Consider the following 23,066-nt stretch of genomic DNA (forward strand, 5'->3'; position numbering starts at 1 on the left):
AAACCATGATACATTTTGTGCAGAATTATTTGATGAACAAAGTTGAAAAAACAGCATTTGTATGAAATCTATTTTTTTTTTTTGTAACAGTGCAAAACCATTGACTGTCACTTTTGATCAATTTAATGCATCGATCCTTGTTGAATAAAATATTTCACAAAAATTATTTTGCATTTTAAAAGTTAAATCTTTAGGCAGAAAGCTTTAAAACATGTGTAGATGCCCAAATGCCGGCATTACTGGCCTACTTCTGCTTTTGCTGTATGGTAAGATACTCTATTGTGTGCTTTACTGTTTGTTTGACTACTACTTTTTTTTTTTTTAATAACCAAAGTAAACATCTTGTGAGACCGCCACTCCTTCACACACACACAGTGTTGTTCTCTGTGAACTTCTGTGATCTCTCAATAGCAGTTTGTTTGGTGTGCCTGATTTGACGTTGTCCTTAATGCCTCTTCTTCTTTCCACCGCAGCTCTTCTCCATAGTGGTGTTCGCTACCATCCTTTCTGAAGGCTACATCAATGAGTCGAGTGGAAAAGACACTGAATGCATGTTCGATGGGAGTGACAGCGCTTGCAGCTTTGGAATTGCTGTCGGGATTTTAGCTTTCCTGGCCTGTGTTATCTTTATTATGCTGGATGCCTTCTTCCACCAGATCAGCAATGCCAAAGAGAGGAAATACATTGTCTTGGTTGATCTTGTGTTCTGTGGTAAGAAGTAGTACAGGTTTTTCTTTTTTATGATCGGTGTCTAAGAGCCACATATTTGCTTCGATATAAAACCAAGTGAGCTTGAAAGCCCAGTTCACACTGCCAAATAGATGTGGGCGACTCGGCAAAGTTAAGAGAAGTTTAACTTGATGAAGACAACAGAGCTCAAGTAATCCCATGTACACTACCAGTCAAAAGTTCTGGATCGGTAAGATTTTTTATGTTTTTAAATGAAGTCTCTTTTGCTCACCAAGGCTGCGTTTATTTGATAAAAAAAAAATAATAATAAAAAAAACGTTAATATTGTGAAATATTATTACAATTTAAAACAGCTTTTTTCCATGTGAATATATATATATATATATATATATATATATAAATGTTACATATTATGGAGTAATGATGCTGAAAATTCAGATCTGATCACATTTTACAATATATTCCAATAGAAAACAGTTATTTTAAATTGTCATAATATTTAACTATATTACTTTTTGGGGGCATTTTTAATCAAATAAATTCAGCCTTGGTGAGCAGAAGTGACTTCTTTTAAAAACATTAAAAAGCGTACTAATCCAAAACTTTTGACTGGTAGTGAATGTCCAAATAGCCCTTAGATAGATGGCATAGCGTCACACATTTTTCCTCCAGATTGCTAGCAGCAAAACAACTTATTTAATGTCATAATAGCTGTATTTCTGTTCCTCTTGTACGCTTGTTCTTAAAGGGATAGTTACCCAAACATTTAAATTCTGTAATCATGTGGGATCAAACACATGAGAATTTTGTGTGTCGAAACACAAATTAAGATATTTTTTATGAAATCTGAGAGGTTTCTGTCCTTCCATTGAAAATCCACACACTTAAAACTTTGAAGATTCACAAAGATCATAAAGGTGTGCTCAAAACTAATCCATATGAATCAAGTGGTTTAATCCAAGTCTTGTGGAACAGGTTTAATTTCGGGGTTTATTTGAATCATGTCGTTCCAAACCTATCAAGACTTTGTCTTCGAGACACAAATTAAGATATTTTTTAATGAAACCTGAAAGGTTTCTTTCCCTCCATTGAAAGTCTAAACCGAACAAAACTTTGAAGTTGTCGGAAAACTAATCCATATGAATCGAGTGGTTAATTCCAAGTCTTGCGAAAAGATATGAAAATGTGGGTGTTTATTTGACTTTATCACTTGACTTTTTAGGATCAACACTAAGAGCATACCTTAAATATCTTAGATATCGCATACCTTAAAATAAAGTGTTGCCTAAAATATCTTCATTTGCTGTATGTTTTGAAGATGTATGAAAGTCTTCTGTGTTTGGAATGACATGAGGGTGAGTAATTGATTACAGAATTGAATTTTTTTGGTAGAAATGACTAATAAAGTTTCTCTCCGGTTTCTCATCAGCCGTGTGGACGTTCCTGTGGTTTGTGTGTTTCTGCAACCTAGCCAACAAGTGGTCTAAAAGTGTGAAAACAGGCATCCCAGCTGATGCAGCTCGAGCTGTGGTGGCCTTCTCCTTCTTCTCCACGGCCAGCTGGGTGAGCAGAGCACATCTCACTCTATTAAGGCTGCGACACACCAAGCGAACGTTAGAGAACTAGCGGCGACGAAAGCTGAGTGTATTGTCGCCTCGTTGGTTGCGTCTCGGCCAAAAAGCTGTCTCTCTCTTGAATCCAACACGGAAGTGACTTAAACGGCAATTCATTGACTGGCCACTAGAGACCGGCTCCAAACGAGACTCAATCCCATAGACACCCATGTTAAAATGTCCAACTTTACAGCAAAAAAAAAATGTTTACAGCCTGGTACAAAAAATTGGTTTTGGTCTAAATAGCAAATTTTTGCTAAGGGGGTGAATTTTTTTATAACTTATCCATTTAAATTATATTGAGCCTTAAAGTTGTGCATAATTAAGGGCGTGGCCATTTGAGTGACAGGTGGATTGCCGCTGATGTCACTACTAGCCGTTTGCCTGTTAGCGTCACTTCACCTCAGCTAATCCGCCTCTTTAGCGTTACGTCACCTCAGATAATCCGCCTCTTTAGCGTTACGTCACCTCAGATAATCCGCCTCTTTAGCGTTACGTCACCTCAGATAATCCGCCTCTTTAGCGTTACGTCACCTCAGATAATCCGCCTCTTTAGCGTTACGTCACCTCAGATAATCTGCCTCTTTAGCGTTACGTCACCTCAGCTAATCCACCTCTTTAGCGTTACGTCACCTCAGCTAATCCACCTCTTTAGCGTTACGTCACCTCAGATAATCCGCCTCTTTAGCGTTACGTCACCTCAGATAATCCAGATAATCCGCCTCTTTAGCGTTACGTCACCTCAGCTAATCCACCTCTTTAGCGTTACGTCACCTCAGCTAATCCACCTCTTTAGCGTTACGTCACCTCAGCTAATCCACCTCTTTAGCGTTACGTCACCTCAGATAATCCAGATAATCCGCCTCTTTAGCGTTACGTCACCTCAGCTAATCCACCTCTTTAGCGTGACGTCACCTCAGATAATCCAGATAATCCGCCTCTTTAGCGTTACGTCACCTCAGCTAATCCACCTCTTTAGCGTTACGGCACCTCAGCGTTACGGCACCTCAGGTAATCTGCCTCTTTAGCGTTACGTCACCTCAGATAATCCGCCTCTTTAGCATTACGTCACCTCAGCTAATCCACCTCTTTAGCGTTACGTCACCTCAGCTAATCCGCCTCTTTAGCGTTACGTCACCTCAGATAATCCGCCTCTTTAGCGTTACGTCACCTCAGATAATCCGCCTCTTTAGCATTACGTCACCTCAGCTAATCCGCCTCTTTAGCGTTACGTCACCTCAGATAATCCGCCTCTTTAGCATTACGTCACCTCAGCTAATCCGCCTCTTTAGCGTTACTTCACCTCAGCTAATCCGCCTCTTTAGCGTTACGTCACCTCAGCTAATCCACCTCTTTAGCGTTACTTCACCTCAGATAATCCAGATAATCCGCCTCTTTAGCGTTACGTCACCTCAGCTAATCCACCTCTTTAGCGTTACGTCACCTCAGATAATCCAGATAATCCGCCTCTTTAGCGTTACGTCACCTCAGCTAATCCACCTCTTTAGCGTTACGGCACCTCAGCTAATCCGCCTCTTTAGCGTTACGTCACCTCAGATAATCCGCCTCTTTAGCGTTACGTCACCTCAGATAATCCGCCTCTTTAGCGTTACGTCACCTCAGCTAATCCACCTCTTTAGCGTTACGGCACCTCAGCTAATCCGCCTCTTTAGCGTTACGTCACCTCAGATAATCCGCCTCTTTAGCGTTACGTCACCTCAGCTAATCCACCTCTTTAGCGTTACGTCACCTCAGCTAATCCGCCTCTTTAGCGTTACGTCACCTCAGCTAATCCGCCTCTTTAGCGTTACGTCACCTCAGATAATCCGCCTCTTTAGCGTTACGTCACCTCAGATAATCCGCCTCTTTAGCATTACGTCACCTCAGCTAATCCACCTCTTTAGCGTTACGTCACCTCAGCTAATCCGCCTCTTTAGCGTTACGTCACCTCAGCTAATCCGCCTCTTTAGCATTACGTCACCTCAGCTAATCCACCTCTTTAGCGTTACGTCACCTCAGATAATCCAGATAATCCGCCTCTTTAGCGTTACGTCACCTCAGCTAATCCACCTCTTTAGCGTTACGGCACCTCAGCTAATCCGCCTCTTTAGCGTTACGTCACCTCAGATAATCCGCCTCTTTAGCGTTACGTCACCTCAGCTAATCCACCTCTTTAGCGTTACGTCACCTCAGCTAATCCGCCTCTTTAGCGTTACGTCACCTCAGATGCCTCTTTAGCGTTACGTCACCTCAGCTAATCCACCTCTTTAGCGTTACGGCACCTCAGCTAATCCGCCTCTTTAGCGTTACGTCACCTCAGATAATCCGCCTCTTTAGCGTTACGTCACCTCAGATAATCCGCCTCTTTAGCATTACGTCACCTCAGCTAATCCGCCTCTTTAGCGTTACGTCACCTCAGATAATCCGCCTCTTTAGCATTACGTCACCTCAGCTAATCCGCCTCTTTAGCGTTACTTCACCTCAGCTAATCCGCCTCTTTAGCGTTACGTCACCTCAGCTAATCCACCTCTTTAGCGTTACTTCACCTCAGATAATCCAGATAATCCGCCTCTTTAGCGTTACGTCACCTCAGCTAATCCACCTCTTTAGCGTTACGTCACCTCAGATAATCCAGATAATCCGCCTCTTTAGCGTTACGTCACCTCAGCTAATCCACCTCTTTAGCGTTACGGCACCTCAGCTAATCCGCCTCTTTAGCGTTACGTCACCTCAGATAATCCGCCTCTTTAGCGTTACGTCACCTCAGATAATCCGCCTCTTTAGCGTTACGTCACCTCAGCTAATCCACCTCTTTAGCGTTACGGCACCTCAGCTAATCCGCCTCTTTAGCGTTACGTCACCTCAGATAATCCGCCTCTTTAGCGTTACGTCACCTCAGCTAATCCACCTCTTTAGCGTTACGTCACCTCAGCTAATCCGCCTCTTTAGCGTTACGTCACCTCAGCTAATCCGCCTCTTTAGCGTTACGTCACCTCAGATAATCCGCCTCTTTAGCGTTACGTCACCTCAGATAATCCGCCTCTTTAGCATTACGTCACCTCAGCTAATCCACCTCTTTAGCGTTACGTCACCTCAGCTAATCCGCCTCTTTAGCGTTACGTCACCTCAGCTAATCCGCCTCTTTAGCATTACGTCACCTCAGCTAATCCACCTCTTTAGCGTTACGTCACCTCAGATAATCCAGATAATCCGCCTCTTTAGCGTTACGTCACCTCAGCTAATCCACCTCTTTAGCGTTACGGCACCTCAGCTAATCCGCCTCTTTAGCGTTACGTCACCTCAGATAATCCGCCTCTTTAGCGTTACGTCACCTCAGCTAATCCACCTCTTTAGCGTTACGTCACCTCAGCTAATCCGCCTCTTTAGCGTTACGTCACCTCAGATGCCTCTTTAGCGTTACGTCACCTCAGCTAATCCACCTCTTTAGCGTTACGGCACCTCAGCTAATCCGCCTCTTTAGCGTTACGTCACCTCAGATAATCCGCCTCTTTAGCGTTACGTCACCTCAGCTAATCCACCTCTTTAGCGTTACGTCACCTCAGCTAATCCACCTCTTTAGCGTTACGTCACCTCAGATAATCCACCTCTTTAGCGTTACGTCACCTCAGATAATCCGCCTCTTTAGCGTTACGTCACCTCAGATAATCCGCCTCTTTAGCGTTACGTCACCTCAGATGCCTCTTTAGCGTTACGTCACCTCAGATGCCTCTTTAGCGTCACGTCACCTCAGATAATCCGCCTCTTTAGCGTCACGTCACCTCAGATAATCCGCCTCTTTAGCGTTACGTCACCTCAGATAATCCGCCTCTTTAGCGTTACGTCACCTCAGATGCCTCTTTAGCGTTACGTCACCTCAGATAATCCGCCTCTTTAGCGTCACGTCACCTCAGGTAATACGCCTCTTTAGCGTTACGTCACCTCAGATAATCCACCTCTTTAGCGTTACGTCACCTCAGATAATCCGCCTCTTTAGCGTTACGTCACCTCAGATAATCCGCCTCTTTAGCGTTACGTCACCTCAGATGCCTCTTTAGCGTTACGTCACCTCAGATAATCCACCTCTTTAGCGTTACGTCACCTCAGGTAATACGCCTCTTTAGCGTTATGTCACCTCAGGTAATCCACCTCTTTAGCGTTATGTCACCTCATTAGCATTACGTCACCTCAGCTAATCCGCCTCTTTAGCGCTATGTCACCTCAGCTAATCCGCCTCTTTAGCGTTATGTCACCTCAGCTAATCCGCCTCTTTAGCGTTACGTCACCTCAGGTAATCCACCTCTTTAGCGTTACGTCACCTCATTAGCATTACGTCACCTCAGATAATCCACATTTTTAGCGTTACGTCACCTCAGCTAATCCACCTCTTTAGCGTTACGTCACCTCAGGTAATCCGCCTCTTTAGCGTTACGTCACCTCATTAGCATTACGTCACCTCAGCTAATCCACCTCTTTAGCGTTACGTCACCTCAGGTAATCCGCCTCTTTAGCGTTACGTCACCTCATTAGCATTACGTCACCTCAGCTAATCCGCCTCTTTACCGTTACGTCACCTCAGCTAATCCGCCTCTTTAGCGTTACGTCACCTCATTAGCATTACGTCACCTCAGCTAATCCGCCTCTTTAGCGTTACGTCACCTCATTAGCATTACGTCACCTCAGCTAATCCGCCTCTTTAGCGTTACGTCACCTCAGCTAATCCACCTCTTTAGCGTTACGTCACCTCATTAGCATAACGTCACCTCAACTAATCTGCCAGGCTGTAAACAAATTTTAACATGGGGGTTTTATGGGATTGACTCTCTTTTGGAGCCTGTCTCTAGCGGTCAGTCGATGAATTGCAGTTTAGAGCCCCTATCATACACCCAACGCAAGTGTTTTTTGCTAGTTTCGATGCAGTTTTCATTTTCACGTCCTATAGACAAATAGACTGAGCCACTGACCAACCGAAACCTGGTCTAAAGTCAATGGCGCAGTAGTTTCTTTGTTATTTAAAGAGCACATTAGTAATGTGCGCCTATAAGCGGGTCCACAACGTGCACACACTCTGCTTATTACACACACAGGGACGTGTAACAGCACACAAACATGCTAAATATTAAAAATAAAATAAAAGGATAACAATGTAAAAGATTATTATAGTGTACATAAAGATATGGTGGAATCCGGCTTGTCCCGTAGTAGATGATCTGCGCTCTTTTACCTCGCGCACGAGCAGATCCGTTTCCTCGCTATGTAAGCGTTCAGTCTTTCCGCTTGCAAATTCCTCCATGTAAATAGCAAATCCGCCATGGCGCGAGCACAACTGGCTTTTAAAGGGAATGGGAGATGAGACTCTGATTGGTTAATTGCACGTTACGCCCAAAAACACACATAACTCATTAAGAGAATGGGGGCGACCCTTTTAGACCATGCGCCGGGAGCACCGACCATTTGTCCCGTTGTTAAACTAGCAAAAGTGGATTCGGACACGCCCTGAGTGCATTTAGACCATGCACTTACATCGTTAAAATAGGGTGTTAAGTCACTTCCGGGTTGGATTCAAGAGAGAGACCGAAAAGTCGCCGCTTGTGTGGAACACACACCGCAAAAACTGGGCCGGTTAACCGTGCGCTTGGTGTGTCAGGACCTTTAGACGTCCTGTTGCTGCCCGATGGCCTCATTGTACATTTGATTAACTGAAACAAAATGATCTTTCTTTCTCAAGGGACTGCTTACTGTGTTCGCGTTTCGACGGTACCGCCAAGGGTTGGTCGATGTTGGCCTAGGCTACAACGATCCCGTCAGTGACCACACGTCCCCGTACCCCTCTGCCTATGCCGGCGCTCCAGACGGTTACCAGCAGTCCCCGTTCACCCCCGCCTCTGCGGGAGAGAGCGCCTATCAGCCTCCAGCGTACTGAGGGGATTTTAACACGTCTCAAAGGCTCATCTGTGTGGACAGATTCATACGCTCCACACTGTTTTTTCCTTTTCCATAAGAGTTTCAATTGTGACCTGGGATTGACACTTGGTGTGCTTTGCAAGTGTGTATTTTCAAGTTTGAAAAAGTTATTTATTTTTTATTTAGTTTGGATGCGAATGCTAAACTTAACCCTGAGTGCAAACATTCTTTGCACTTTTTTGTTTTTTTTTTCTCCCCCAAATTTGATTCTGACAAATATATTCTACACCAGCTGCCATTTTTTACATCACCGAAACATAGAAGTTGCTTAATACACAATCACATAATCTTTACCATAACTCCTGAAAGGTATGTTTGTTTCCATAACATATCTAAACAACAGAAAGTGAACAGACTCTTTGTGCCAAATGCATTACCACAATGAAGTAATTCCTTAAAAACACAGCGTTGCCTTGCATCACATTTGCTGAAAAGTATGCACTAAATCTATTGCCAAATGGCTTTATTAACTGAGGATGTTGAGGCTGTTAGTCTTTCCGAGGCTGGGATAGATAGTTATACTGATGTTGGGAGGTATGAAATGATAAACTACTGTAAACACGTGCTTTAATTTGTATTTGTGACAGACAATAGGCTTTGTGTGGATGGATGATAAGCCTTATTTTTGTAAACTTTAAGCACCTGAGTTTTGAAGTGTTAAACAATCATAAAATGTAGTATTGTTGATGACTTCTAGCAGTTTACCTTTAAAATGTGCTCTTTATGTCAGGCCAAATTCACTGCAAGATTTCTACCTCTTCCTATTGAAATTGTGCCTTATTAGGAAATTAATATCTAGGAATTGAAACATTGACTATTTCTGCATTGACTGTTTTAGAACGATTTTTTTTTACGGTTCTCTTCATTTTCCTAAAATTAACAAAGAAACTTTATCTAAGTTGACCACTAAATTGAACGTTTTTAAATCTCTTTGTGTTTTTTTGCTTAAGGTAGTGAAATTTCCTTTATTTTATTTTCACAGTTCTGTCATAGCACATAATTTTGTCTTTCTGTTGATTTTCTCTGCAACTGTTATTGTAACAGCAGTTATTGCAACATTCTCTCTCTTTGTTTTGTTTTGTAAGGAAATGATGCGCAATAAACAGTTGGTTCTGTCTGTTAACAAATATCAAAGACTTGAGTTGTGTCCCAAATAACGCACTTATACACTATGCACTTGTACTCAACTGTGTATTGTATGAATTTTAAGTTTTATTTAGTCATTCAACATTGGAGTCTGATGCCCCTCCCCATGTTAAATGCATATCTAAATATGTTAATAGTTAAAAGTAAATGCACTTTGCTCTTAAGTGGGGCATTTTCCCTCATATTACCCTACTACGTATTGCATGTCTGTAAAATTACTGTTAAAAAAATGAAACTTGCATAAATATTTTTGTTATGTTAAGCCTAAAGTTTCACAACTAAAATCTAAATATATAATTCATTATTAAATAAATGCTAGTATGCATTTATCAGAGAGGTCTCAATCTCAGACAAACTACTCGATTAGATAGCCAAGGTTGGCATGTTCAAGTTACAGCCCCTGCTGGTAGATGCCTTGAGTTGCATTATTATAACAATGAATTTAGTGGAGAAATAAAATGCATATTTCTACACAAAATTCATGACAATAAATGCATGTTAATAATACTGTAGTCGTGTCTTGTAAAATCACATTAGAGTACAAGATTGAGCAGAATAAAGAAAGCCATACACAGTTTGTAATAAGATAAGAAAAACTTTATTGTCTGTCACAAGTGACAGAAATTTGTCTTTGACAAGGCAGGCTCAGATAACATAAAAGCACATACAAAAAGAAAACATAAATACACTCAAAACAATTTAGCCACATTAGCTGTATAGACGTGCAAAATGCAAAAATGTGATGTGTTCTATATATGAGTGTAGTAATGAGGGTGTAATGTACTTTTTATTACACTCCTGGCACCTTTTGATTGGCACTTTTTCTTATTTTACTGATTGCACAATTAAACGTGTATAACGTCTGGTTCAAAGCATAATAGCATTGCTATAATAGACATTCTCTGCTATAATGCAAATGTCTCGGTCTATTTCAAGCATTTATGCGTAAAATGTACGCAGGTATGAGCGGAAAGAGCTGGTTCGAGCGCGCCCCCGATTGCGGAAGTCCACGGGTCGCTCGCGCGCACTGCTGAATGGACCCGTGAGGAATGATATGTAGTTCCCGAGTCGCGATTTAAACTGATCATCAAGTTCATTCCCTGGTTCATTTCAAGCCTTGTCTTCCACTCGACAGTAAGTAGAGTCCGCTTTCAAACACTTTCAGCTCTAGAGGAAGACAACACTGCACTGTGTCCACGCAGAAGCTCGCTTTAAAGATAGACATGGCACTGTAATGTGGGCCAAGCAAACACTGACTTTGTGAAATAACATGCAAATGTATTCAAATAGAGAAATACCTTCACTGTAAATTTCGTTTAAAAGCCATTTCTTTATAGGCAATGTTTTAATTTATGAATATGTGAGATAGTATTAAATGTTGGGGAAATATGGACTCCTGTTAAATGTTTGGTAAGTTATAACTACTTGCAGCACATTTAGAACAGATATTTGACCGAACAGGTAGGTAAACATAATTGTATAATAATAATAATGTGTTTTATCTTTGTTTAATAAATGTCAGATTGATTTAGGAGGATAAGCACTCTCCGATTGGTCCAGCAGTTTATATTTACATCACGTGATTAAAGATTTTGGCAGTTTAACTGCTCTAATGAATTTCTTAACTACTTGGTTGTATTTTTGTATTATTAAATCTATAAATAGCTACTTGGTTGTATTTTTGTATTGTTAAATCTATAAATAGATAGCTCACGGTACAAATCCTATAGTCCTTGACTAGCTTTAATTCTTAAACTTTTATTCTTAAAATTCTCAACTGATAAAACTGTATTTGTTTGTGGTTATATACGACGATACTGCTGAATAATCCAGGGAAAGAACTATCTAAGTTGGAGAGAATCTATACAAATGATGAAATTAAAAATTAAAAATGTCTGAATGTCTGGACTCTCCATTACAGCTACATATCTTCTTTTCAGTTTTGGCACACAACCAAGAAACACTTAAAAATACATGTAAAACAATGTATTTAAAACATTAAAAACATAAAATGTAATAGAAATAAATCGAACACATGCCATCTGATGCAGAGTTCATTGGCCGAGTTTACACATTTGATCTTTAAATAAATCGATAGCTATTTGTGGACAAAGACCAACATGAGAGTCAAGGCCAGTCATCAAATAAAGGGAAACTAAATGCAATACAAATAAATATTTAGCAATTTTGTTGAACCCTTATCTTTGTGATCAGATATGCAAAATTCGGTCATTGCCAAGTTTAGAAATTCAAAGAGTGTTTTGAATTTGCCCAGTATTGAACAAGAATATTAATATTATGTGTAATTTTAACTACAGTGAGCCACAAAGTTTTTTAATGAAATCATTTAGTATAGGAAGGGACACGTGGTGTTATACAGTACCATTCATTTGAACAATTATGCAGAATAATTATGTATTTAAAAAATAAATAGCTTCAGAAAAAAGCTTCAATAGGTCATTTACAGCTTATCCTTTGCCCATGTATATTAAGAGAAGTAGTTTTTTAGACTTTCAGTTGTTAAATATTAACATTTCAACTTGTTAACAGACTACATTCCTCAGGTATAGTCCTTTGTGGTCTGTATTACTGAGGTGATAAACATTACAAACGTATAGATAAGACCAGGGCTGCTGCTAACAATTGTTTTAAAGTGAGAATTGTGGCAAACTTCTTAAACGGACTAGCTGGTTTCACACCAGAGCTGTGGTATCCAGCTGTACCTGTTTTCATCCTGTTCGCCAAGCCACTCCTTACCTCCACGTCAACATTGTTCATTTCCTACGCTAAGTGTTGCCGTGGCCTCAGTGCATCCTGTCAGACTTTGACAAGCTGGTGAGTGTCTGGTGCTTTGGGTCCAAAATTGGTTGTGTCTTAGGTAGGACTGTTTTAACACTTGCTTGTAATTTTTGTTATTGATGCAATTGTCTGTTTTTAAACCTTTAAAGGGATAGTTCACCCAAAAATGAAAATGCTGTCATCATTTACTCTCCCTCATGTTGTTCCAAACCTGTATGACTTTCTTTCTTCTGCTGAACACAAAAGAAGATATTTTAAAGAAGGTTGGTAATTCAACAGTTGCTGGTCCCCATTGACTTCCATAGTATTTTTGTTCCCTACTATATAAGTCAATAGGGTCCATCAGTCGTTTGGTTACCGACTTTCTTCAAAATATCTTCTTTTGTGTTCAGCAGAAGAAAGAAAGTCATACAGGTTTGGAACAACATGAGGGAGAGTAAATGATGACAGCATTTTCATTTTTGGGTGAACTATCCCTTTAAGCTTAGACAAAAATAGCTTTTTGAGAATCTACCGGATTATATTTGTTGTTTAGAAACTTAAGAAGAGGAGAGATGGAAATAGCCATCTGTGCATTTCTAACCTTTGCTCCTGTTTGTGTCAAAGAATACAGTGGCTAAGACTGACAGTTAAAGTAAGCAATTGAGAAGAAACAAGGTTGCTAAACGGGTTTAAGGGGGATTAAAAACTTAAACTAAACATGGGTTTGTTTATTTAGCAGCATTCAGTGACGTGATGTAGTTGAGTGTGACGGAAAAAGAGGCAAGGGTCTCAACAAAATCTGAATGCAAAAGGTCATAGAAGACGCATTTGAAATGCCTGTTAAGTAACAGATAATGTACTTCCAGCTTTTGTTATCTCAGAATAAACCCAGACAGGGTGATCAGGATCTTGCATCACTCTGAAGGGGTTTATTCTGAGACAATAATTGTTCCCGCTTATTATATGGCTACTTGCCAAATAAGTAATTAATTAGACATGAAATATTGATCCGAGTCAAAATATTTTATTAGCTCTTTAAACACAAAGCTTCTGTGGAGAAAGCATTTGCTAGCGCGGCAAGTTAAAACTAGATGCACATTTAAGGTATACGGTACACAATAATACTATATATATAATAAATAATTATGTGGATAAGAGATATTGATTTTTAGATTAATCTGTTTTACAGTCCTATCTGTTTGTTATCCTATAATCCATTACCGTGTACAAAACAATCGTCACAAAATGGCGGCAGCTGCGTTTGTATGAAACGAGAGATTGAGTCTGCGATAACCGGATGACATAATTAATTAACTGTACACAAAATATTGATTTGAGCTATAGTATTATTGAGCTTTAGTATTTTCTTAGCTCACCAAACTCAAAACTTCCACGAAGAAAAAAACTTTCCTAGCAAACGTATAGCACCGATTTCAGTAACCCGGATGAGCCCGTGTTATTAGTTTTTACCAGGAAATGACATACCGCTGGATGGAGCGAGTGACCAATCAGAATCAAGTATTCCACAGAGCTGTGTAATAATACCTGGTAACGGTAACGGTACATGTATGGCTGATCACTTGGTCTGCCAAAAACGCAGCTTAATACCAGGTGAAAACAGGCTTTCTCTCTCACTCACTCAATGTCTGGGATATTGTACATATTTTGCTTGCGTAAATGTCTGTAAATGTGTCATGTTGACCCTAACTATACTCTCTATTTTCCTGTCTAGGTGTGGCTGCCGTCCCTCCCTAATGCCTGTTTCTCCAGGCTATGCACTTCTCAACCATAATGAGCCTATGAACTCTCTGCGCATCTCTGTTGGAGGGCTCCCGATGCTGTCTTCCATGACCAACACCACAGACCCCCGCTTCCGCATCAAATGGAGAGCCATCGTGGTGGTAGCATCAGCGCTAACCCTCGTCCTCCTCATCTACATGCAGCTTTTGCCCTTTCACCCCCATCCTAGTGGCAGACATGGCTCAAAGTTAAACCATCTTGAGGTGAAGTTGGAGGACCGCTACAATGACACGTACCCCCTCAGTCCACCGGAGCGCACAGCCCAGGGCACGCGCTACCGGATAGGGGTCATTGCTGACCTGGACACAAACTCTCTCAGTGACAAGAAGCTGACCTGGTTTAGCTACATGCTAAAGGGTCACCTCCTGGTGTCGGAGAGTGGAGATACAGTGGCTGTCGAATGGGATCAGGAAAGGGTGGTCTTGGAAAGCCACCTGGCAGAGAAGGGTCGGGGCATGGAGCTCTCCGAATTAGTGGTGTTTAATGGCAAACTGTACAGTGTGGATGATCGTACGGGCGTAGTTTATAACATAGAAGGACTTAAGGCAGTGCCGTGGGTCATACTGCCGGATGGGGATGGCTCTGTGTCAAAAGGTTAGTGTTTCTATTGTACCTTTTTTTTCTTTTTGTCCACCAAAATGGTGCTGTTACTGGGACCTCTCTCAGATCCATCCAGAGTTTCCACGGACTTGAGAGCCTTGAGAATGAATGTTTTTAATCTGCCCCCAAACAAACATGCATTGCTGTCTTTGTTTGATTAGTCTTGAGTTTTTAGGAAATACATTAAAGTGCCCCTATTATGCTGTTTTAAAGGTTCCAAATTTTATTTTGGAGTCTCCTACAATATGTTTAGGTCAGATGACCCAGTCTGTTGTGATTGGTCTACTCTGCTCTGATTGGTCAGATGACTCAATGATTGGTCTACTCTGCTCTGATTGGTCAGATGACTCAATGATTGGTCTACTCTGAATCAATGATTGGTCTACTCTGCTCTGATTGGTTAGATGACTCAATGATTGGTCTACTCTGCTCTGATTGGTCAGATGACTCAATGATTGGTCTACTCTGCTCTGATTGGTCAGATGACTCAATGATTGGTCTACGCTGCTCTGATTGGTCAGATGACTCAATGATTGGTCTACTCTGCTCTGATTGGTCAGATGACTCAATGATTGGTCTACTCTGCTCTGATTGGTCAGATGACTCAATGATTGGTCTACTCTGCTCAGATTGGTCAGATGACTCAATGATTGGTCTACTCTGCTCTGATTGGTCAGATGACTCAATGATTAGTCTACTCTGCTCTGATTGGTCAGATGACTCAATGATTGGTCTACTCTGAATCAATGATTGGTCTACTCTGCTCAGATTGGTCAGATGACTCAATGATTGGTCTACTCTGCTCTGATTGGTCAGATGACTCAATGATTGGTCTACTCTGCTCTGATTGGTCAGATGACTCAATGATTGGTCTACTCTGCTCTGATTGGTCAGATGACTCAATGATTAGTCTACTCTGCTCTGATTGGTCATATGGCTCAGTCTATTGTAATTGGTCTACCACTTACAGCGCACGTCAGCAACCAAATGGCCATTACCATATCTCAGTTTCAGCTCTTCCTCAGCAATTGTACACACAGTGACACAAACAGTAACGATGGCATTGGTTTTACCGTATCAATTCGAGCCCGAGTCCTTTTCATTTGGAAGTGCATCAAAGTGGATTTACTTTCGCGGTGCAGAAAACAGCATCTTCTCGACATGTCAACAGCATAAACCAAACTTTTCCAGCCTCAGCTGCAACTACAGTGTTAAAGGGTAGGTCAAAGTAGACACTGTTTGTGGCCAGCCAGTGAAGAATATAACTGCTGATGACTCCTTTCAATCAGTTCTTTCTTTTGAATGAGACATTTACTTAATTTATTGTGCACTTTGATCTTTGAAACTTTGCAGACCTTTGACATACACAAATGACTAAATTACACACCGCATGAAAGGAACATTCCAGAAAAAAAGCATAATCGGGGCATTTTAATTTACCACCCTTAAAGCCAGCATGAGCTGACTTTAGTTTAATGGTCAGAAACTACTGAAATATGTCATATAATGAATCAAATTCAAAGCATTCAATTTGCATGATATCTGATTTCAGTTGTGGTTTCTTCTTTGGCGTTCTCTTACCTAGGGTTTAAGGCAGAGTGGCTTGCAGTGAAGGACGAGCATCTATATGTGGGGGGTTTGGGGAAGGAGTGGACCACCACCACTGGAGAAGTGCTGAATGACAATCCTGAGTGGGTGAAAGTGGTGGGAATCCACGGAGATGTACAGCACCACAACTGGGTTCCCAAGTACAACTCTCTCCGCAGAGCCGCAGGCATCAGTCCGCCCGGTAAGCGGCCGCCATTCACTCACATGCAGTGTGTATTTGTAGTGAGCAGTAAATACTGATATGCTTGGTATTTTAAAAGTGACATTGATCTCTCAAGAACTTCTGTTTTAATATATAGTTTTAACCCTCTGGTGCTCCTTGCGTGTCGGTTTTTTGTCAATGAAATGAATGTACTATATTTTAGTTTGATAATGTTTTTTATTTAATGTTTTGTATTTTTAGGGGATTTTTTTTTACTAAATTATATTTATGCTGTATTTATAATCCATTTATTCACTTTTTGAGCATAGACCTGAAAATTTAATTTCCAGCTTAAACTGTCATAAATCTTGAATGCTTTAGAGCACAGACTTAAGTTTGATCTCTATTCAAAGACCACACTTGGCAGATTATTGCTGAAGTGAAAAAAAAGTATCAGAATTGTATGTATATTGTTATGAAAAATGCACAAAAATACAATTTAAAATTTATATATTAAATGTATATTTCCAAAATCACATTTTACTCTAAAAATGCAAGAAAATCAAAGCCATAAATCTAAACAAGTTGTGGTCCAAGCTTGATATCTCAAAAAAGAGCTTTCAGTAAGATTTTGTTTGGCTGCAGTACCAAAGTTTTCACCAGATATCTCCCATTCATTTCCAATGCAGTCATTTATGACCACGAGGAGCACAAAAGTGTGACTATTTTTTACAGGACCATTTAACCTTTTTCGAATCATGTCCATGATTTTTTTTGTGTGTTCACATAACAAGTGGCAAAACCTTTACCAAGTTTCATACCATTCCGATGAAGAAAAAAATTAAAACTTAAGATTTTTCAGTCAAAAATTACCAAAGAGCACCAAAGCCCGGGAATACTGTCTAGTGCACAGTTGAGCGCACAAGCCATTCAAAGTACACTCATGTTAGACAAAAATAATGAGGACATCAAAGATCTTGATGAATAAGAACTTTATTGCAGCATAGCAGTGACAATCTACTTGCAGGACTTCAAATTCGTCAAAATGACCCTAGAATAATCATCTCTCAAGCCATTTTTTGGCGAATGAGCTTGTTTTAATTTCTACCTTTGAGAGGAACACTCCATTGACAATAAGCACAGATGGAGACGTTCCCAGAGGACTTTAGTTTACAATCTTAACTTATATAGTGCTTGATACCGTACAAAATTCTTTAAAGAAGCTTTACAGTGATAAATTGTCCACTGACACAAAAATTGTGTTGTGCAGACATTACTGATGGCAACAAATGACGTCACATAGCAGAAAGTGGACAGGGAAGTGGCTTTTGGCTTTTGCCCAATTTGTCTTTATTAGTCTTACTAAATATAATTTATTTAACAGCATTCCTAATTTAATACACTCATTATTGTTGAATAATGAAAGTTAGAATATATTTTTATAGAAGATGAGGCTTTAGTGTCTCCGAAAGATCAAGGAAATTTTAATCCCATGTGTTGTGGACCCTTTATTGTTCAGGAAAATAGGCTTAATTTTCTTCATGGAAAATGTGAAAAATGTTTATTTATTTTTTCTTCTTCTCAATTTAGGGTAAAATATGGCTTGTATGACACAGGCTTTTCACTAGTACTCAGTCTCTTAGATTAAATGCTCATTTCCTCTCTATGGTCCTCTCAGGGTACCTCATTCATGAGTCTGCAGCTTGGAGCGACACATTGCAGCGCTGGTTCTTCTTGCCGCGGCGTGCTAGCAGCGAGCGCTACGACGAGACGGCGGATGAGCGGCGCGGCACCAACCTAATGCTCAGCTGCTCCCCAGACTTCCAGGACATTAAAGCGAGAAACGTTGGGCCCCTGAACCCTACACACGGCTTTTCGTCCTTCAAGTTTGTCCCCAACACGGATGACCAGATTATTGTTGCCCTGAAGTCTGAGGAGGATGCTGGGAAAATTGCCACTTACATTGTGGCATTCACCCTGGACGGCCGAATCTTGCTCCCTGAAACTAAGATTGGAGATGTGAAGTATGAAGGACTTGAATTCATTTAGTGTCTAAGGGATTGTCTGGAGGTAAATACGTGCCAAGGACTGGTAAATACCGTCATCTAGATGATGTTCATCTAGATGTGGACATTGAGGTGTCTTTAGGTTTAAATAGTTCAATGACGTTCAAATAATGCCAAATGACTATTGGCAGACATTGCTTAAAATGTGGTTGTGGTTATAGAGACTGAAGAAATTAGGACATATTGACTCTTTAATTGTTTTGAGAGACTTATCTGAGCCTTCATCAAGAGTTTTTTATTTCTTTGTTTTTGTTTTTGTTTGTTTTTTACTACCATTTTCAGCAACGACCTATAGTGGTTTCACGCCAGTACTGTACTTACAGTGTAATGAATGTAACAGAATGAAGTGAAGTGATAGACTATAGAATATGCATAAAATAGTTCACTCTACACACATTATTGCGGTTGCCATGTGGTCTTGTGAATGTCTTTTTTTTTTTTTTTATCATGCATTTTTGTTTTTTACTTTATTGATCAATGTCTTAAGAATTTCAGCTACTTTTAAAATGAAATCTAAAAAACAAACTGATCCGTCACAGAATGATGAATGTTATTTTTCATTAATGTGCCACAGCTATTTATTTGTTGTTGCTGGTTTTTTTTTTCTTCCTGAAAACAACAGATTGAAGGTTTTTAAGAAAGCTATTAGTGCACCTGAATTTATTTTATCTAATTGTTATAATCAGTCTGTTTATATGGTTTTACTGTAGGGATGTTGCTAAAAAAAGAAAATAATTAAAAATAATCACATTCTAGGAAATGCTGCACAAACAGTGTGATTGTAGACAGAGTTAATGCATTCATTCATTCATAATTGTTTTGAACAAAATGGCAAAATTACGTATTTGGGGTTTTCATAGAGACTTGGAAGTTTTTTCTTAAGCATTTTTTCACTCCCTGACACAACCTTGAACAATCTGTATAGTATATCTGTAAGTATAGTAAACTAGAATACTGTACAAACGAATAGTAAACAACGCTACAGTCAAGTCACCTTTATTTATATAGCGCTTTTTACAATTCAGATTGTTTCAAAGCAGCTTTACAGTGAAAACAGGAAAATAATGCAAACAAGTTTGTTTCGGCTGTACAGCGATGAGTAACATTCCTCATTGCTGACAAGGTAAAATACCAGATTTTTAAGACTAGATTTTCTGGAATTTAACACAACTTTAAAAATGTAAACTCTGTTAACAAACATTTTAGAAGCTGCTGGGTTGTTGTGTCAGATGATTGTTTGTTTCAACTGTCAGCAAGATTAGCCAATTGATTGTTTCACTTATGTCCATCCTACTCAATATCTTAAGTTTTTGTTAAAGATGAATAATATGGGTTTGAAATAAGTAATAATTATGATCCTTGAAACTGATCAGATTAATTTCTCCATTCTCAAATATTTTTATTGAAATTGAACAAAAGTATTAAGTATATTTTCAAAATATAATTTGTTAGTCAAATACTAGTTTCTTTTTGTAAAAAAAAACAAAAAAAAAAAACGTAATAGCTGTAAATGTTTGACAAAATTAACTGTTGGATTTATAGACATTTATTTTGGTATGTCCAACTCAAACAATCAGTTAAATCAGTGTTTCCCAATCCTGGCGCTGCTAATTTTATGTGACACACTCATTCGAGGTCTTTGGCTGTGTCTGAAACACCCCTATATCCTTAAATGGGGCACTATTTGAGGGGACAGCCATTTGTAACGGTGGCCCATATTCAATCCCATAATGCACCACAATAACAAGTGTACAACTGATGTACACTCAATGGCTAGAGTAGAGAATACCCATAATGCACTGTGAGAGTCAAAGGCCGAATGAATTCCTGCGTCTGACCAGAAGATGGCGCCGCAGCTGAATCATCCATCCATCCATTTTCCAAACTGCTTTTCCAATGTGGCTACAGCAGGCAAGCCCCGGATGTTTTTTTTATAGCCCCGGATCTCAAAAAATTGAATTTATTGATAATTATTATTAGGCAAAGTGGCAAGCAGCACGAGTCCACGAGCCGTGAAAGCAGGGCGTGGCCAGTAGCGCGAGTGTTAATGAGTCACCTGAATTCAAGTTCAAGCAACGGTTTCAAGTTCCTCACGGATGAACTTCGGGGGCGCGCGCGCCGCACCGGTTTCAAAAAAATAACGCAGTCAGCACCGCCGCACAGTCTTCAGTCACACCAGATGTTGTCAGGCTATCAGTAAAACTCAGAAAAACTAACTTACTTACGTCGTGCCAGCCGTTTGCTCGCGGCACGCACTCTTCAATAACGCGTGCCCTGTATCACGCAAAATAAACTAGCATGTAACGTCGTGTTCTGTTGTCAATTAAGTATTGAAATAACCAAAAGGGAGATTAAAGCTGCGTCAAAACTCTATGTCGGGGCTTTTGTATTCCTTTGTAGGCTACATAAATGTTACACATTTTGGCGTAGCCCTACTCAATTTTCATTAGGCTATTAGGCTAATATTCTAACATTTTATCAATATTGCAAAGTCATCAAAACTGACTAAATATTTTGTGACCAAAAATGTGAAAAATAGGCCTACATCTAGCCTAAATGATCGTTCATGACATTTTTTTTTAACTATAAGCAACCCAATTTGTCTAGATCTGTATTATTTCCTTTGTATAATGTGCTTAAATATTTCTGCGCAGTCGTGTGATTTAGTCTGCTTGATTAACATTAGGCTATTACAATGTATTCCTATTTAACTCTGATATGTAGCCTATATATATAAGGTCCTCGAATGTGTTTGAATATTTCACCAGCATCAGCCTTTTCACAGTTTCTATCACTCCGCTTGTCTGTGTTTGCACAACTTCCATCATTAGGCCAGTAATGGTGACAAGTGACTGTCTTTATGAGTGAACAATTGAAATTTAATTGAACTGATTTAATAGTGCCAAAAACATTGATTAACTCAAGAAAGAAACAAGTTGCTGAAACCAATCTTTAATGCTAAAAAGTTTACATCTATGCAAAATAATCCTTGAAAGATTTCTCATTTAAGGCCATTCCTGTTTGGAATATGTGATTGTGTATTGTCAACAATAAGCAGAAACATTTTGCATTTCCATTTTATAGTGTGGATCATTCATTTCAACATTTATCCTCATTCTCATGTTTAAGAATCTGTTATCTGCTTGACAAATAATTTATGCTACTGCCCACTGACATGCTTTTAAAGCTATTGTTATCAAAAAATTTTGGCCTTCAAACACCTTAAAATGCACATATGTAGGTCTGAGAAATCAAAATTTTCTCGGGGGAGCATGCCCCCGAACCCCCCTAACTACCAGCCCCTGATGTTTTGGGCTCAGCCCCTGATGTTTTTAAAACCTAGAAACGCCCCTGGGCTACAGCCAGGGTAATATAATACAGGTATAAATTCCTTTTTAATTGATTATTAAATTGTATATTACGGTTTATACATGCTAGTTTTTATGATAAATATTTTCATTACTACTGGAGCTGCCAGTTTGCTAAGTTTCAAATGATTATTAAACAGCAAGTGTAACAGTTTTACTCTGGTTGTGTTTGTTCTCTATACAGTGAAGACGACGCTGATGAAAGAGGTCTCAGGATCTTTATTCTGCAGAAATACAGAGCACAATTAATTGGCATACACGTCTCTCCCCTTCAGTCTGCTCATACAGCACAGAGAAAGCAGCACGCTTGTCAGATGAGCGAGAGAGAGCACATTTGACCCAGTCAGCGGCAAATGTGCTTCTCAAGATCTTAATTTAATCAATCAATACTTACAAAACATAGGGCAAATAATAAAATAAATTAAATCACAAAATATAGTAAGCCACAAAACACAGGTCACCCTTATGGCATACAAAATAATATATAAGGGAAAATATAATTTCTTCACCATTTACTTGTATCAGTAAATACATTAGATGGGGGGGGGGGAAATGTCAAAAGTTACAAGTTAATTACACAAATAAACTGTCACTTTAAATATGACATCACTTTTGCATACAGACCTCATTCTTTTTTGTATGTATCAAACTCATATAAACTTGATATTAAACATTTCAAACATTTCTCAACATATAACAAACAATTGAACACACCTGCAGAAATACAGAGCACAATTAATTGGCATACACGTCTCTCCCCTTCAGTCTGCTCATACAGCACAGAGAAAGCTAGGAAGCAAAACTAGTCAGTAAAACAATCAAAAAAACAACTAAATGCATTCAATTTCATGACATCACAGCTTTTCATTTCACTTAACCATCATTTATCTCTTGAAATAAATCGATTACATTGTTTAATACACATCAAAATGTCCCTACCAGCACGCTTGTCAGATGAGCGAGAGAGAGCACATTTGACCCAGTCAGCGGCAAATGTGCTTCTAAAGATGGCGCTGTTCGCACGAGGTATCATTTGCGTCACCAATTTGTGCCCCATATACAACAATATTCTGCATAAATGGTTCCCACTAGAAGTATGTACATTGTAGCAGATTACAACTCAGCACACAAATATAAAAACACACAAAAAAAAATAATTAAGTTTTGATGAAGTTCACTAACGATCTTCATGACATTTTACAATTTTTTTTAAACCAGCTACATACTCCCCGCTGAACTTCACAAAACTAGTTCAATATGGATAAATAGCTGTTCAAAAAGCTACACACAG

General features: G+C 39.5%; 2 protein-coding genes across 2 annotated transcripts in view; both read left to right on the plus strand.

The window, feature by feature from the left end:
- syngr2a (synaptogyrin 2a) overlaps nt 1-10,078 on the plus strand; it is a 12,065-nt gene extending 1,987 nt beyond the window's left edge. The window contains exons 2-4 of the mRNA XM_079889762.1: nt 474-711; nt 2,120-2,253; nt 8,029-10,078. Of these exons, the coding sequence (XP_079745888.1) occupies nt 474-711; nt 2,120-2,253; nt 8,029-8,223 (567 nt within the window). The 3' untranslated portion in view covers nt 8,224-10,078. The remainder of the gene's footprint in view (nt 1-473; nt 712-2,119; nt 2,254-8,028) is intronic.
- A 310-nt stretch (nt 10,079-10,388) lies between these two features.
- On the plus strand, nt 10,389-19,881 carry cant1a (calcium activated nucleotidase 1a). The gene is made up of 4 exons (XM_079889446.1): nt 10,389-10,544; nt 13,924-14,585; nt 16,177-16,380; nt 18,020-19,881. The coding sequence occupies exons 2-4, from the start codon at nt 13,946-13,948 to the stop codon at nt 18,388-18,390; spliced, it is 1,215 nt and encodes a 404-aa protein (XP_079745572.1). The 5' UTR covers nt 10,389-10,544; nt 13,924-13,945; the 3' UTR covers nt 18,391-19,881.
- The last annotated feature ends 3,185 nt before the right edge of the window (nt 19,882-23,066 follow it).

Source organism: Squalius cephalus (assembly GCF_949319135.1).
Source record: "Squalius cephalus genome assembly, chromosome: 1".
In the NCBI taxonomy this organism is placed as follows: Eukaryota; Metazoa; Chordata; class Actinopteri; order Cypriniformes; family Leuciscidae; genus Squalius; species Squalius cephalus.